General features: G+C 38.0%; 1 protein-coding gene across 2 annotated transcripts in view; it reads left to right on the forward strand.

The window, feature by feature from the left end:
* Nucleotides 1-14,938, forward strand: part of FRZB (frizzled related protein) — a 33,484-nt gene extending 18,546 nt beyond the window's left edge. For both annotated transcript variants that reach the window (XM_032406819.1, XM_032406810.1), the window contains 4 exons: nt 5,138-5,203; nt 9,518-9,722; nt 10,115-10,178; nt 13,483-14,938. In XM_032406819.1, the coding sequence (XP_032262710.1) occupies nt 5,138-5,203; nt 9,518-9,722; nt 10,115-10,178; nt 13,483-13,599 (452 nt within the window). In that variant the 3' untranslated portion in view covers nt 13,600-14,938. The remainder of the gene's footprint in view (nt 1-5,137; nt 5,204-9,517; nt 9,723-10,114; nt 10,179-13,482) is intronic.
* Nucleotides 14,939-15,531: the final 593 nt, after the last annotated feature.

The raw sequence follows: 15,531 nt of genomic DNA on the forward strand, positions 1-15,531 counted from the left end.
GGCTTGTAGGGTCAAATGCCAAGATATAAAACATATAATACATTTGGTACAAACTAAAATTACTTAAACTCTAATCTGATTAGAATGAGTCAATCTTGAAAGAATTACAGTAGAAATTGTAAAACAAATAGAATTATATTTTCTTTAATCCCCACATACTTTTTGACAATAGATCCTGCACACAGATATAAGATGTCTTCTCCTAGAAAACGCAGAAAAATACTAATTCATAGATAGTAGTATTCCAAAGTCATGGTACCTGAAAAGCTATAGGGGTTTTAGAATCCAGCAGAGGAAGTCAGTTATAGTCTTATGGCTCTGGATGGGGCCCAGCAGTAGTGAATCTCAAGCAAAGGTCAAGAATAGAAAATTGTATCACCCTTAAGCATGAACTTGAACAGATTGCATTAAGTAGTGAAGGTCCACTGAGAATCAAATTTCATAGTTTTATCAGGTACTTATAATTCTTTAGATCTTATGAAACCATATGACTCTAAAAATACTATTATCACTGTTTTCAATAAATGAGCCCATTTTTATGAACAAAAATTCGAATAAAGGAGGATGTGATTACTTTCCTCTCTGAACTATCTTTATAAGAAGCCTTGTTGTTGAGACAGTGCATGGTGGGTGTGGGGAACGGGGGGGTATCTCCTCTGAGTTGCAAACCAGATTCTGTGGAGCTCAGGCATGTTAATTTTGCAAACTAATGTTTGCATGAGGGTGATAAACTCATGTTTGTATGAGGATGATAAACAATCTTCAGTTTCATTAGCAGAGAAGTAGGAAATCATTGATTCTAGGAGAGTGCCTGAGAGAACCAAGCAAAAACGTGAGGGAGAGCTGCCAGAGGTGGTTTCATGATGGAGGCCCATGAATGCTTGTGGGATATAGGACGCCATGCTGTTCTGCAATTCAGGATGTTATATTCGATCCTAGATGTTGAGGCGAATGAATTATTAATATAAAACCTTCCCCACATTTGAAGAATTCTTTTGTCACTTATTTTTGTTGCAGCCAGCTCCTTTAACTTGTTCATGTATTTTTTTTCCTGAGATAAAAACATCAAGGCAGTTCCTTTACAACCTTTTCTTCTCCACCAAATCAATATCTAATGGTTTTTGGAATGCAACCAAATCAATATCTAATGGTTTTTGTGCAAAGCTCAGTAAATAATAGATTTTATTTTGCCACTGTAGAAACCAAAATTTAAGAACCTTGTGCCGTTGGGAAGCTGAGAGAGGGACACTACTAGCAACATTATTAGCAAATTAAAGTAGAAATGATGATAATATTACTGGCTCCATAAAAAGTCTGAGAAATCAACTATTTATAGTAAAAGAAGAAAAAAAAAGGAGGCTGCTACTCTGATTTAGGGTGGCAGGTAAAAAAAACATAATGAATAATGCATGTACTATATCCCTCCATGATTCTTTGCAATTTCTCAGTTCCTGGGCTTTCAGGGATATATATGTAGATGTGAGTAAAAGTACTTTAGAGGAAGAAGAATCGATCTAAGATATATTTTTCATGAATACACTCTCATATGAATATGTTTGGTTTGAGTTAGCATAAATAAGTGAAAGGAAGTCCTTCCATATTTGAGACTTATAGATACAAATTTCCACTTCTCCTTTTATTCTGTTATTTTATTGAGTTATTAGTTCAACTAGGCAGATGTTTGTAGCAAGAGCTACAAACTGAAGCATGACAAGGGTCACATTTATGGCATGGCCTTGCCAACTCTGAGGCTAGCAGAGATAAGTGCACTCTAGATGAATCAAATCTAGTCCCAAGAATAAACTGCTTTGCTCCTTAGCTATTAGGAAATGGTCTAGCTATGTATATGTAGTTGTGTATATATAGGTATGTAAATACCTACTTGAAATCTTCCTAAATCACTTTATGACTTAATTTTTGAAAAATCTCTGCTTGGGAAGGTTATGGGATCTATTTGTTTATGCTTCAAGCAAAGTTGTATGGTAACAACATCCTATTAGACTCAATTCAGTGATGGTTGGTATAGTTTTGCCAAGAATTATTATTAGAGTATGAGCAAATTTCTAAAGAATTACAAATATGTAGATAATTTATGTACATGCATTATGTTTGAGAAATATCTATTTTTAAATGCTAGAAAAGCACAAATCCCTATGTGTATATCAGTGAGGATAATTTGTAAATCAGAGCATAGCAGTTATTTCTTCAGAAATGGTCTCATCTCGAGAATATCTCTCCTTGGGGCGCCTGGGTGGCTCAGTCGTTAAGCGTCTGCCTTCAGCTTAGGTCATGGTCCCAGGGTCCTGGGATCGAGCCCCACATCAGGCTCCCTGCTTGGCAGGAAGCCTGCTTCTCCCTCTCCCACTCCCCCTGCTTGTGTTCCCTCTTTCTCTGTGTCTCTCTCTGTCAAATAAATAAATAAAATCTTTAAAAAAAAAAAAATATCTCTCCTTAAAAAGGAACCCTTGTGAACTGTTCATGGGAAAGTAAATTGGCGTAACCACTGTGGAAAATAGTATGGAGGCTCCTCAAAAAATTAAAAATAGAGGGGAGCCTGGCTGGCTCAGTCAATATAACATGCAACTCCTAATCTCAAGGTAGTGAGTTCAAGCCCCACATTGGGTGTAGAGCTTACTTAAAAAAAAAAATTAAAAATAGAAACCCCATATGATCCAGTAATTCCATTACTGGGTATTTACCCAAAGAAAACAAATACACTAATTCAAAAAGATATATGCACCCCTTTGTTTATTGCAGCATTATTCATAACAGCCAAATAAGGAGGCAACCTAAGTGTCCATTGATGGAGGAATGGATAAAGATGTGGTGTGTACAGACACACAGACACACACACACACACACTGGAATATTACTGGGTCAAAAGAAGAATGCGATCTTGCCATTTGTGACAACATGAATGGACCTAGGGGGTATTATGCTAAGTGAAATAAGTCAAACTGAGAAAGACAAATACCATACGATTTCACTTAAATGTGGAATCTAAAAAACAAAACAAATGAACAAACAAAGCAGAAATGGATCCATAAATACAGATAACAAACTGATTATTGCCAGAGGGGATGAGGTGGGCAGGATGGGCAAAAGGAATGAAGGGGAGTAGGAGGTATCGGCTTCCAGTTATGGGAGAGTAAGTCACAGGGATACAAGGCACAACATAGGGAATATGGTCAACATATCCCAACATAATACAGGGATAAAAGGCATAACATAGGGAATATGGTATTCTAATAGTGATGTATGGGGACAGATGGTAGCCACAATTTTGGTGAGCATGGCATAATGTATAGACTTGTTGAATTACTGTGTTGTACTCCTGCAACTAATGTAACATTCTGTGTCAACTATATTTCAGCAAAAAAAGAATTATCTCCTTAAAAAAATTTGTAACATTTCAGTACAAAATAAAGCAACTATACAATAGAACTAGATAACTTTCCTTTTTTGACAAATAGGAATATAAATGTTTTGCGAATAAGAAAGTTATTATTGGAGGGGCGCCTGGGTGGCTCAGTCGTTAAGCGTCTGCCTTCGGCTCAGGTCATGATCCCAGGGTCCTGGGATTGAGCCCCGCATCGGACTCCCTGCTCGGCAGGAAGCCTGCTTCTCCCTCTCCCACTCCCCCTGCTTGTGTTCCTGCTCTCGCTATTCTCTCTCTCTGTCAAATAAATAAATAAAATCTAAAAAAAAAAAAAAAAAAGTTATTATTGGAGTGGGCTTCTTTAGAATAGCAACCAACACTGAAATTACCCATAATGTATTGATTTGAGATCTTTATTCCACGGAAATTGTGTGTTAAAAATTATCTGCAGAACAAGGGAAGTGCTGTGTGTAGTGTGAGAAAATCCTCACCTCTCTCATGGATGAGAATAATGTTGCCACTACTGCTTTGTAGAATAGCACCGATCCCCAGTAATGGTGATTTCTAGAACTTAAATGCTGCTAGGAAGGGTGCTTGCTACTCTTCTTGGGACTGCTACTTTAAAGCATGTTATCCATAAGTTCAACTGGAAGTAAAATTTATTTTGATTAGAAAACATCAGCTGGTCATCAAAAGCTTCTGCCTTTTATTGGTCTATGCTAACATAAAACATTTCTTAAAATACTTCTATTGGCTTTCTTTCTGTGATTCATGTGTTCTTTTTTCCTTTTTCTGTGTCAAAGCATAAACAGATGCCATTTATCCTTAATGAAGCATTCTCAGGGACACTAGTTTAAAGAAATCTTTACATGAACTAAAATGCCTCCTGAGATAATTGTGTATTATTTTCTATTTTTATATTGGCTTTAATGACTAACAACTTACAGTTATGATGCATATATGACCTATATTTGTTAGCTAAGTAATCTATGAACAGTATAGTAATCCACTTTCCAAGATGTTAAGTGATTTATCCTATATATGAAACATTTTGAGACAATTCAAATTTTAATTACATATACCTGTCTTATATGTAAAAATGTATTCTTGTCACTACTCACCAGATTTGAAAAGTATGGAACTTCTCATTTCAAATTATGTATTAGTAATTTCTTCCAATAAACTTAAAAATACCATTGAGTTAAATAATGGTTATTCGGCCTCTAGGTGGGATTTGTGGCTGCTCTTAAGAACATCATTAAGTTCACCGGGTTGTAATCATACCTGCTTATCTCATTGAGTTGCTTCTTTTAGATCAGGAACTAGGATTTGGAAAAGTGTCATGTGATCTGTAAGGCCTATATGAATGCAGGTGGTACCCCACAGAGGTAAACCAGTTACCTGAGCATCAGCAGGAAATTGCCTTTCAGTAGGCATTGATTCTACTTCCATAGGCACTAAACATGCCTCTTTCAGGATTCGGGGTTGATGCCCTCTTCATGCGTGGTGGTGAACAGGGTTTCCTCAGGATTTGGGTGGTTTGTTGAAGACTAGGAGCTTATGAGCATATTGACATTAAATAAGAGGCTGGGTAAATAGAATAAACATGAATGTATCCCAGGAGAAAGAGATCAGACACAGAATTATGAAGAGCCACCTCACCACCAAATTTGGATCGAATCTTATCAACAAATGTGAACGAATAAAAGAAAGCTCATGTTGAATTTTTGCTTATAGCTAAAATGTTGTATTTTTCAGAACGCTGCAAATGTAAGCCTATTAGAGCTACACAGAAGACCTATTTCCGAAACAATTACAACTATGGTAAGGATAACTTCATGGTTGACCTATAAACTGCTTTGCTAAGAAAGGGGTGTGTGTGTGTGTGTGTGTGTGTGCACGCGTGTGTGCGTGCACGCGCCCATGCACGTGTGAATTCATAGAGCAGTTTAAAAATAAGGCTTAAAACCAAACAAGGACAACTTTTAAGCACAAGTGCCCTGTTGCTCCCGAACAGTTAAAATGTTTCATGGGCAAAATTCTTTTTTTCTTTTTTCTCATGGGCAGAACTCTTAACAAATGCTTGGTTTTGCAGCATCTCGGGCAGCACTCCTGCTGTCTTAGCACCGTGTAATCAAGTAAGTACCCAGAGCTGCGTTTCAAAGGAGATGGGAGGGACTCTTCCTTCCCTGACGTGCTAAAGAGGGTTTGAGCTTGAGTGTTTGGAGCTGCACGGGTTTTCAGTCGTGCTTCGAAGTCCCCTTCACTGGGGTAAACGGAGGAGTGCTTTGATGCATCAGAGAGGGATGGGTAATAGAGTACAGCTTGGTTTCTCCAATCAGTCCATCTCATGGAACACATTGGCAGAGTTGGAAGATAACACTGACAGAAGTTGTTAGTAATTCAATTAAGGAAATGTTTTTTGTCTAGCTTGACCAAGAAAAGTGACATTCTGTTAAAGTATTAATTGAAGAACCACCACTCCAAATGTAGCTGGCAGACTTAACTGCAGGAGGAAAAGCCTCCTGTCTGTACCAGGTACTGTGCTGGGTGGTTCCTATACACTCTCTTTTATAGTTTTCTCAACTGCCCCAGGAGATGTATTGTTGTGCTATTTTTATCAGCGGTTATTGAACCCAGATTGTCCTTTCTTAAATTATTTAAAATGTATTTTTGGGTACTGGCATGCTTGAGAGTCACAGATATCAATTACTATTATATTTGGAAGGCTCAGTTAGAATTTTCGAGCTGATAAAATAAGGGACAAATCAACATCTGTTGTAATCCATAGGCATTTTATTGTGATTTTTTTTTTCCTAGCATCTGTGAGATTAATAAAGGTCGTGTGACTATCTCTGAAGAAAATTGTTGATGCTGAGTCAATGAATAAAAACATGACAAATAGATTTTTAAAGGAAACTTTATTATTAAAATGAGAATTTTATTATTGAATTTTTGTGCCTTATTTTAGAGGACAGAGGACATATAGCACAGATTTATTTTTATTTCTATACTGTTGGGAATTGGAAGGAGAGAAATTGGTAAGACTCTAAGAGTAATCTTTGATATCTATGAAAATACTGTGTATTAGAAGGTATAAAGTAGAAAATTCTCAGTGTAAATCAATCTTTTTGAAATAAATATACTAGTTTCCCAAGTTTTTCTTCAATGGAATCAATTTTTATTTTTTTGCTTAAAACTCATCTTAAGAGGAATCTAATTTCTCTTAGCCAGTGGTGGATGCACTTTCCAAGGTTGAAAGGTCATGTTTTTCTGAGAAGTCAAATGCCTGGCTGCTTATCTGAGAACCCATTCCTCTAAAAACTGATGTGAAAAATCACAGGGAAATGGAGGTCTTGCTTTTGAGGAGATTAGGTTTTTCAAGAGTGAAAAATGTTATGTGAACTTTTAAGTATAGGTATACTAAAAACAAAATCATAATAAAAATTGTTATTTCGAGGAATTTAGTTGACTTCGTATTTATTTTACTTCTCTTATAATCAATTTTTACTTTATCTCACTTTTTTAGTGCTGTGACGGTTGGTGCTGCTATTTTGGTTAAGAGTTAAAATACAAGTGGTTACAAGTCCGAGTGAATATTATAACGTAAAATGGAATACAGGTCACAATTAGTGGGAAGGAGATCATTTCTTCCTCATAGCCAAACAATAACCAGGTTGCCCATAGTTGAAGGATTTTCATGTATCTGTAGTCTACTTAGAGCTTCTTTGGGGAGAAAGCAGGCACTCAAATGATTAAATAGAAGGAAGGACTCTGAAAGGAAAATGCAATTTAAATTCTAAAATATGTTGATTTTTATCACTAGTCTCTGCCTGTGTCTCATGAGAAAACAAAGTGGGAGTGGGGGTGAGAGTAAATGATAATTCAGACAACCTCTGCTTCATTCAGATTAATTCAGTAAAAGCTCTTGAGCTTTAACAAAATTACTTGAATAATAAAGTAAGTCTTGTAGAGAGATATTTATTTTGGAGTGGGTACATGTGCTAAAAATTTCTAATGAAAGTAGTGGACACACTGGATAAATCATTAATTTGAGAACATTTGCACAGTTTGCTGATCTCTAAGAGTTGATGGATGCTCTGAGGCACATTTACATAAACCAGGACACAAAAAAATGTCTGCTAGCCGGGCTTGTCAATTTATCATCTGAATCTCCCAAACGACATTTCAAAAAGGCAATCTTATTTTTTGTTAAAATACAGACTTGAGAGAACATGAAGAAGGGATTCCTTTGCTCACAAGTTGCACCAAGCAGGGACAGCTGGGTAGTTCTCTTTCATTCACGGTAGTCCTCACACTTTCTCCGGAAATTGAAATACCCGTGGAGCAAAAATGAGGTTTTGTCCTAAAGTTTTTAGAACAAGCAACTTAATTTCTATCATCCATATGTCCTACTGGTGGAATTTTTTTTTTTTTTTTTTTTTTAAGATTTTATTTATTTGACACAGAGGGAGAGAGAGCACAAGCAGGGGGAGCGGCAGGCAGGCAGAGGGAGAGGGAGAAGCAGGCTCTCCGCTGAGCAAGAAGCCCGATGCAGGGCTCAATCCCAGGACCCTGGGATCATGACCTGAGCTGAAGGCAGCTGCTTAACCGACTGAGCCACCCAGGCGCCCCAACCTACTGGTGGAATGTTAACGTTTCTCGTTTCTATATGAAGTTGGTGCATTGATAGGAGGAATGGTTTATTAGCTGGCTTTATGTTTTCATGGATTACTTTTTTCTATTCCTTTGTAGTCCAAAAAACCCTAAAATCCATGGGAAGGAACTCAGACCAAAGTGGTTTGCAGATATGTGCCTAAGAGGCTTTGAAAAAGTGGATTCATTTGGATACGTTGTGTCTTCCTCTCTAACATCCCTGGATATTGGACTAGGGAGCTGGGCCAAAAGCCCCTGGCTTCTTGCTAATTGACATTTTTACTTCTTTGCTTTGCAGGCTTTTTCAAACCCCTCCTTAAAAGAAAGAAAGAAAAAAAAAAAAGACAAGCTCATTTATCAGAAGGAGGAATCTAAAACATGTGGCTCTTCCAGAGGACAGAACATACAGATTAGAAGCAGAACTGTACTTTGTAGATTCTGAGTCAAATACTTTGACTTTGCAGCTGAATTGGTTACTTTAAGGCAGTTCATCTTCATACTGAGAAGTGAAGCTGGCTTTTGTGAGCTACATTGCATGCCAGTATTTCCACTGAGAGAGGTACATCATGCAACGAACATAGTAGACCATGTTTCATAGCACATGAGCGGAGGGAATGTTGGAGGGTCTGACTTCAAAGCACATGGAGGAAACAAGGTCTCATGGTAGCAGTTTTTTTTTTTTTTTAAGATTTTATTTATTTATTTGACAGAGAGAGACACAGCGAGAGAGAGAGAGAGCACAAGCAGGGGGAGTGGGAGAGGGAGAAGCAGGCTTCCCGCTGAGCAGGGAGCCCAATGTGGGGCTCGATCCCAGGACCCTGGGACCACGACCTGAGCCGAAGGCAGACACTTAATGACTGAGCTGGAGCCACCCAGGTGCCCCAGCAGTTCTTATTCAAGAAGAAAATGTAGTATACCTATAGGAGAGTATAAAAGGTAATTTGTACTGAAACGAAGGAAGAAAGGAGCTGTTGTCTGAACAGTCCCTAAGATGAGCAAGGTGGAAAGATCGCAGAAGCAGCTGGGGAACACTATAGAAGAGACTTTAAAACACTGAAGAGGCCCCGACTCTTTAGAAAATCCATTAATACATCTGATAGAAACAAAGCATATTAAATACCAGGTCTTTACATAGAGTGAAATTAATAACTGAAACCACATATGTACACATTCAAAATAAAATTTTGGAGGAAAATCACATCAGATTCACTCAGCCTTTGATTAAGTGGATTTCTCACATGCACACATGTGTGCATACACATACACATACACAAATATGTGTGTATACACGAATTGGAAGGGGATCAGGGCTGAAGAGTAAAGGGGCAGGTGTGTTGTGTAGTGTGTCATTCACTACCATCTAAGGCAAAAGTATCTGGTTGACTTTTATGACTTGACTAGAAAGGAGCCTACTTGTCTTTTTTGAATGGGGCGTCTATTGTGTTTCATATTACCACATCAACTTTATTTTCTTTTATCCAGTCATTCGGGCTAAAGTTAAAGAAGTAAAGACCAAGTGCCATGATGTGACTGTAATAGTTGAGGTGAAGGAGATTTTAAAGTCTTCTCTGGTAAACATTCCACGGGACACCATTAACCTTTATACCAGCTCTGGCTGCCTGTGTCCTCCACTTAATGTTAACGAGGAGTATATCATCATGGGCTATGAAGATGAGGAACGTTCCAGGTAATTCACTCCCTAAGGATTCAGAACAATTGCTGTGTCTATCCTTTCTTTATTGCATTTCTCTAGACCTCTCACTCTGGGTTTCTTACCTGGGGCTCTGTCTACCTTCTATGGGCTTATAGCTAGGTTTTTCTGGGTCCCTCAATATCGTGTATTGGATAGAAAAGTGTCTGTGTGCAATTTGCGGGCATGCATTTTTCTGGGGAGAGGGATCATAACATCATTTCTTCTTAAATGAGTCCATGACTCCCCAGTTATTAAGAATTACTGTTCTAAAACTTGGCTGTGCTAGTCTAGAGTAAATAGTAAATCTTTCTTGACAACGATTCCTTGTGTTTTTTCAGTAATATATTTTAATTTTTCAAAAATGGTTGCTTCTTTAAAAAATACAGATTACTGTTGGTGGAAGGTTCTATTGCTGAGAAATGGAAGGATCGACTTGGTAAAAAAGTTAAGGTAAGCCTGTATTTTATGTTCAAAGTGATACATAAAAATAAAAGTAGGAAACCAGCCATTTGTCATTTAAACAAAGAGTTGCCCTTAAGGGCATGAGAAATACTGAAACCTGAGATGTGTGTGTCTGTCTGACTGTCTGTGTCTGTGTCTCAAATTCTAAGGACGGAGATTGTTTTTAATGTCAATTTAATTTAAGGAGTGAATTCTCTGTAAGTGCATCAGAGATTTAGCCATAGTTGCCTCACTTCACACAATGAGAAATCTGGCTGTGGTTAGTCCAGTCCTGGTTGGGTGGCTCCACATTATCATTAGGGCTCCAGGATCCTCCTAGCTTCCTGTTCTGCCATTTTTAAGGGTACTGCTTCAGTGCTCATGTTCACCTGGAGGTCACAAGATGGCTGCCTACCTCCAGCATCACACCTATATTTCAGGGAGAAAGAAAGGGAGGTAAAAAGGGCTTTCCAAGGGGCGCCTGGGTGGCTTAGATGGTTAAGCGTCTGCCTTCGGCTCAGGTCATGATCCCAGGGTCCTGGGATCGAGCCCCACATCGGGCTCCCTGCTCCACGGGAAGCCTGCTTCTCCCTCTCCCCCTGCCTACTGCTTCCCCTGTTTGTGCGTGCTCTCTGTCAAAAATAAATAAAAATCTTTAAAAAGAAAAGGGCTTTCCAAGTGCCTCATCTGGCAATTTACATGTAGGTTTTAGTCTCCCATCCATCCCTAGCTGTAAGAGAAGCTGACAAATATAGTTTTTTAGCTGGACATGTTGCTTCCTTGAACTAATTGTAGTTCTGTGAGTCAAAGAAGAAGGGGAGAATAAATGATGGGCAGAAAACTACCAATGTCCCAATTCAGAGACACCAATTCCTCTGTACAAGATGAAGCCACATTCATCTGTAGGTAAGAGATCTGACCGAATCAGGTCCTTTAGAGCAGTAATGGAGCTTTATTTTTAAGCCAATGATTCTTAGATTCTGGAAATGTTGCATTTTCAAAAAGCACAATAAATGACCTTATTATAGAAAGTTAGAAGGTTTCATTTCTTCTTACTATACTAAACAAATCTGTTTCAAAGAAAGGAATGTATGCATAGAATTGAAAAAGGTGTGTGTGTGTGTAGTGGGCAGGGAGGGAGAAAGAAAGAGTGGGAATTGTACCAAACATAATACATCCCCTTCCTTCTGTGAGTTTGAAGGCTTGGGAAACATTTACAGGGTAAGTTAAATACCCCTGGGCAGTTTATCTTCTACATCTGGCACTTGACAGAGCAGACACATTTGAGTTTAAGTGACCTACAAAAATGTAAAGGGCATTATTTTGCAGGGAGAAACTACCCTTTGGTAAGTTCTTTTTTCCCCCAGTATATTTGTCAAAAGTGAGATGTATTTCAAGTTCAGACTTGTGGGAATTCTCCATTTGTATCTCTTTTCAATTACTTTGGTGTTTATTAAAGAGTGTCTCTTCTTCAGGAAATTGGAATCTCTTACTGTCCTTTTAATTTGGTTTTCTGCTTGCTAATGCAGAACAGGAATTTGTCCTAAATTCCTGTACCAGTTGGAAGAGCTTTCAACATCCCTGCTGCAAAGCATGTAACGAGGCTTGCTGCTTCTCTTTTGGTACCAAAACAATGACCATCATGTAAAGACCCAGGACACACAGCTTGTTTATCCTATTTCTTAGGCAAACATATTTTCCATTGCTTTCTACAGGAGACTCACAGAGTTACTGTGAAATCTTTTATATTCTCAGTCTGGATTTAAACATGCTAAAGGGAAGAATTAAACCAATAACGTGAACAATTTTTAATTCATATGCAGATACTCATGGCTAAAGATCTTGGATAGAAAATCTCTTTAGGCTAGAATTATTGAGGTTCTTACTTTAGTTTTCCAGTCAATTTGAGGATGTAAAAAAGAGTTTTATGGAGGATACCAGTTTTGTTTTGTTTTGTTTTTCAAATGAGAATTGCCCTTTTCAGCTGATTTTTTTTCTTTTTGCTCAGTGAATAGAATAAGAATTAAATAAAGACCTTCTTACGGTTTTGCCATACAAATGGTTGCTCACCTAAGTCTCTTGAGACAGCAGGTTGTTCAAATCAAAATATTTGGTCTGCCTTGGGCAGCGGAGAATCAGACTATTTTGTAATAGGAAAAACAGTAAGATTGTGGAGTAAAGTATGCTAAAATGAAGAATTATTTGCAGTAATAGAAACATGATAATTTATTATGTACTAAGCCCTTTATGTATTTTTATTTATCTTCAGAACAGTCTTGTAAGTATGTTCTATTATTAATTCCAATGTGTTAATGATGAAAATGAGGTTTAATAAGTTCAAGAAACTTTGCACAGTAACTGATGGAATTAGAATTTGAACTTGGGCCATCTGACCTTAGTTCCTTGCTGCTCGAAGTGTGGTCTCTGGACCAGCAACACTGGCATCACAGGGAAGCTTACTAAGTATGAAAATCTTGGGCCCCATCCCAGACCTACTGAATGAGAATCTGCAATTTTAACAGTATCTCCAGGTTATTTCTATCTTTATTGAAATTTGAGAAGTACTGCTGTAGTCCTTATTCACTACCTATAATACCTGAGATAGAACTTCCTTTTAATTTATTATTTTACATGTAGACACTCTTGGCATTGTTAATATGAAATATTAGTGAACTTGATTGTGGTTATTAGAAACATTGGTAATGTCTGCTTTGTCCAACTTTGAGTGCAGAACCTTGTCTGTTGTGATTGTTGCACTTGGTAGAGATTACTTGGAAATATATTTTTAAGAGATCCTATTTGCCCCCCAAATTTCCATTTTTTTTCACTGCTTAAATCACATATGTTTTAAAAGGCTGTGTTCTGATGTGTCGTCAGAGAAGAAGATGAAAAATAGCCCTTTGAATTCTGTGTGTAAATCTTCCATTTGTTGATCACCAGGGGCGTGCCAGACTGTGTATGTTACCTCCAGAAATACCCACAGATTTGGGTAGATATTTGTGTCACCATTAGACATGGAAATTTTAAGTTTAAGGTTTGTTATGAAAACATGACAGACATATTCTAGGTGGCCACTGTTGTGCTTTTTATGATCAGAATTATGTCCATATAAACATCATCTGATGACAAAATTTTATACTTTTTTTATGATCAGAGAATTATGTCCATATAGCATCACAGGATAACAAAATGTTTTACTTTTGGAAAATGCTTTTGAGATCTGACTTTGCGGTCTCACTAAGTTGTTAGAATAATAGAAATGATGACCCTGGCGATATGCGCATGCGACCATTTTCTGTTTTAAATTTCACAGCGCTGGGATATGAAGCTCCGTCATCTTGGACTGAATAAAAGTGATTCTAGCCATAGCGATTCCACTCAGAGTCAGAAGTCTGGCCGGAACTCCAGCCCCCGGCAAGCACGCAACTAAATCCTGAAATGCAGAAAGAACATCAGTGGACTTCCTATTAAGACTTGCGTTGCTGGACCAGCAAAGGAAAATTGCACTATTGCACGCCATATTCTATTTTTTACCACAAAAATCATGTGGTAACTGATATTACTTCTATTTTCTCTCTTGTTTTCTGTTTTTCTCTTCCCTCCCCCCACCTCCTTTTTTTGTGGTCTGAGGGCAGATCCTTAAATATATGCATTCTGTTTCACTAATCCTGGGAAAACTGTTCTTTGCAATAGTAATAAATTAAACATGTTGATACCAGGGCCTCTTTGCTGGAGTAAATGTTAATTTGCTGTTCTGCACCCAGATTGGGAATGCAATATTGGATGCAAAGAGAGCTTTCTGGTATCCACAGAAAGCTAGATATGCCGTAAAACATAGTCTGCTCATCTAATTACCATTGCCTCATTTTCACATGCCTTTTGGGCATTCTCTTCATGCTTAAAAGTTCTGAATGTTTATAAAGGTAAAATGGCAGTTTGAAATCAAATGCCACACAGGCAAAGCAATCAAGCACCAGGAAGCATTTATGAGGAAACGACACACAAGATTAATTATTTGCAAGATTGGCAGGAAGCAAAATAAATAATGGTAGGAGCTGGGGAAAGAACATTTCGCCTGATTGAGAAGCACCACTGAAACCAGTGGCTGTTGGGGTGTAAACAGTAGCATTTTTCTTTGGGCAATACATTTGATTTGTTTATGAATATATTAATCAGCATTAGGGAAGTGAATTATAACTAGACATCTGCTGTTATCAGTGTGGCTCTGTTAAATTTGCTTCCCTTTAAATAAACCCATTGGTGTAAGTCTTTTTTTCCCCATCTTTTAAAATAAATCTTGACTTGCTGCATTGACCAGGGAAAGAAAGTATGTATGCATGTGCACCGGGGTGTTATTTTTAAAAGATACATAGCTCTATAAATTGCTGTAGTTTGCAGGATGGTAAAATGTGTGAGGGTGTGCGTGTGTGTGTGTGTGTGCACTCACACCCAAGCTGTACTGAATTACAGGCCTGTACTTTATCATTTGGATTTATGCTGTTTAATGCTCAGTAAAATATGCCTAATAAAAGGAATTCTGGTTGTCAGGAGAGAGGTTTTTCTGACTTTTGAACCAAATGCACAATCTCACTAGCCAAGCTGCAGTATCCCCAGGGACCTTGGGGAACAACGGATACTTTTCCTTCCTTCCTTCCTCCAGAGGGGTTCTTCTCTTCAATTTACATATTTGATATGAGCAGAATCAAATTTCTAAGCTATGGTATGCTGAAAATAAAACATTTATGAAGCAAAATGGTGCTGTGCTTCCTTCTACAAGGGCAATCGTGCCAGAATGAAATTCATTCTGGAACAAACATTTCCCCAGTAGTAAATAATTCCTCTAAATTCTCCCTTCTGAAGGTAAAAGAACATCCTGACTTTCCAGCTGATGCCCAAGCCCTTACGGTTTCTGGAATTCCAGAAGAGTTCCCACCTTTGCCTCCGTGAAGACTGCATGCTCTTTTGAGCTGCCCAATGGTTGTTATTGGATAATTTGGCCACATGCCCTTTGGGCTTTATTCTCAAATGGCTAGAGCAGGTGCATCTCTTTTTAGATGCTGCTGTCATAGCCTTAAAAAGGTGAGTTTGGGTGTCACAGGGTAGTTGTGAAGTGGTACAAGGGAAGAACTGCACCTTGGGATCTCTCATCATGATGTTGATGCCTCAACTTGAGCTTCAAGGATTGAAGACTGGAAAGTTGTGCTTCTTCATTGTCCTGTTTCTCTCATGCGTTTTTCATGTTCACTATGGGCAGAAGGGCAAGAATGGACCATAGGAGATTGAAAAGAATCGGTTTCTCAAATCCACAAAATGTCATCATCTCTTCCAAAGCATAGTAAAGAAGACATTTTTTGAGAGAGCG

The sequence above is a fragment of the Phoca vitulina genome, unplaced genomic scaffold (genome assembly GCF_004348235.1).
Source record: "Phoca vitulina isolate PV1807 unplaced genomic scaffold, GSC_HSeal_1.0 scaffold1, whole genome shotgun sequence".
Lineage (NCBI taxonomy): Eukaryota > Metazoa > Chordata > Mammalia > Carnivora > Phocidae > Phoca > Phoca vitulina.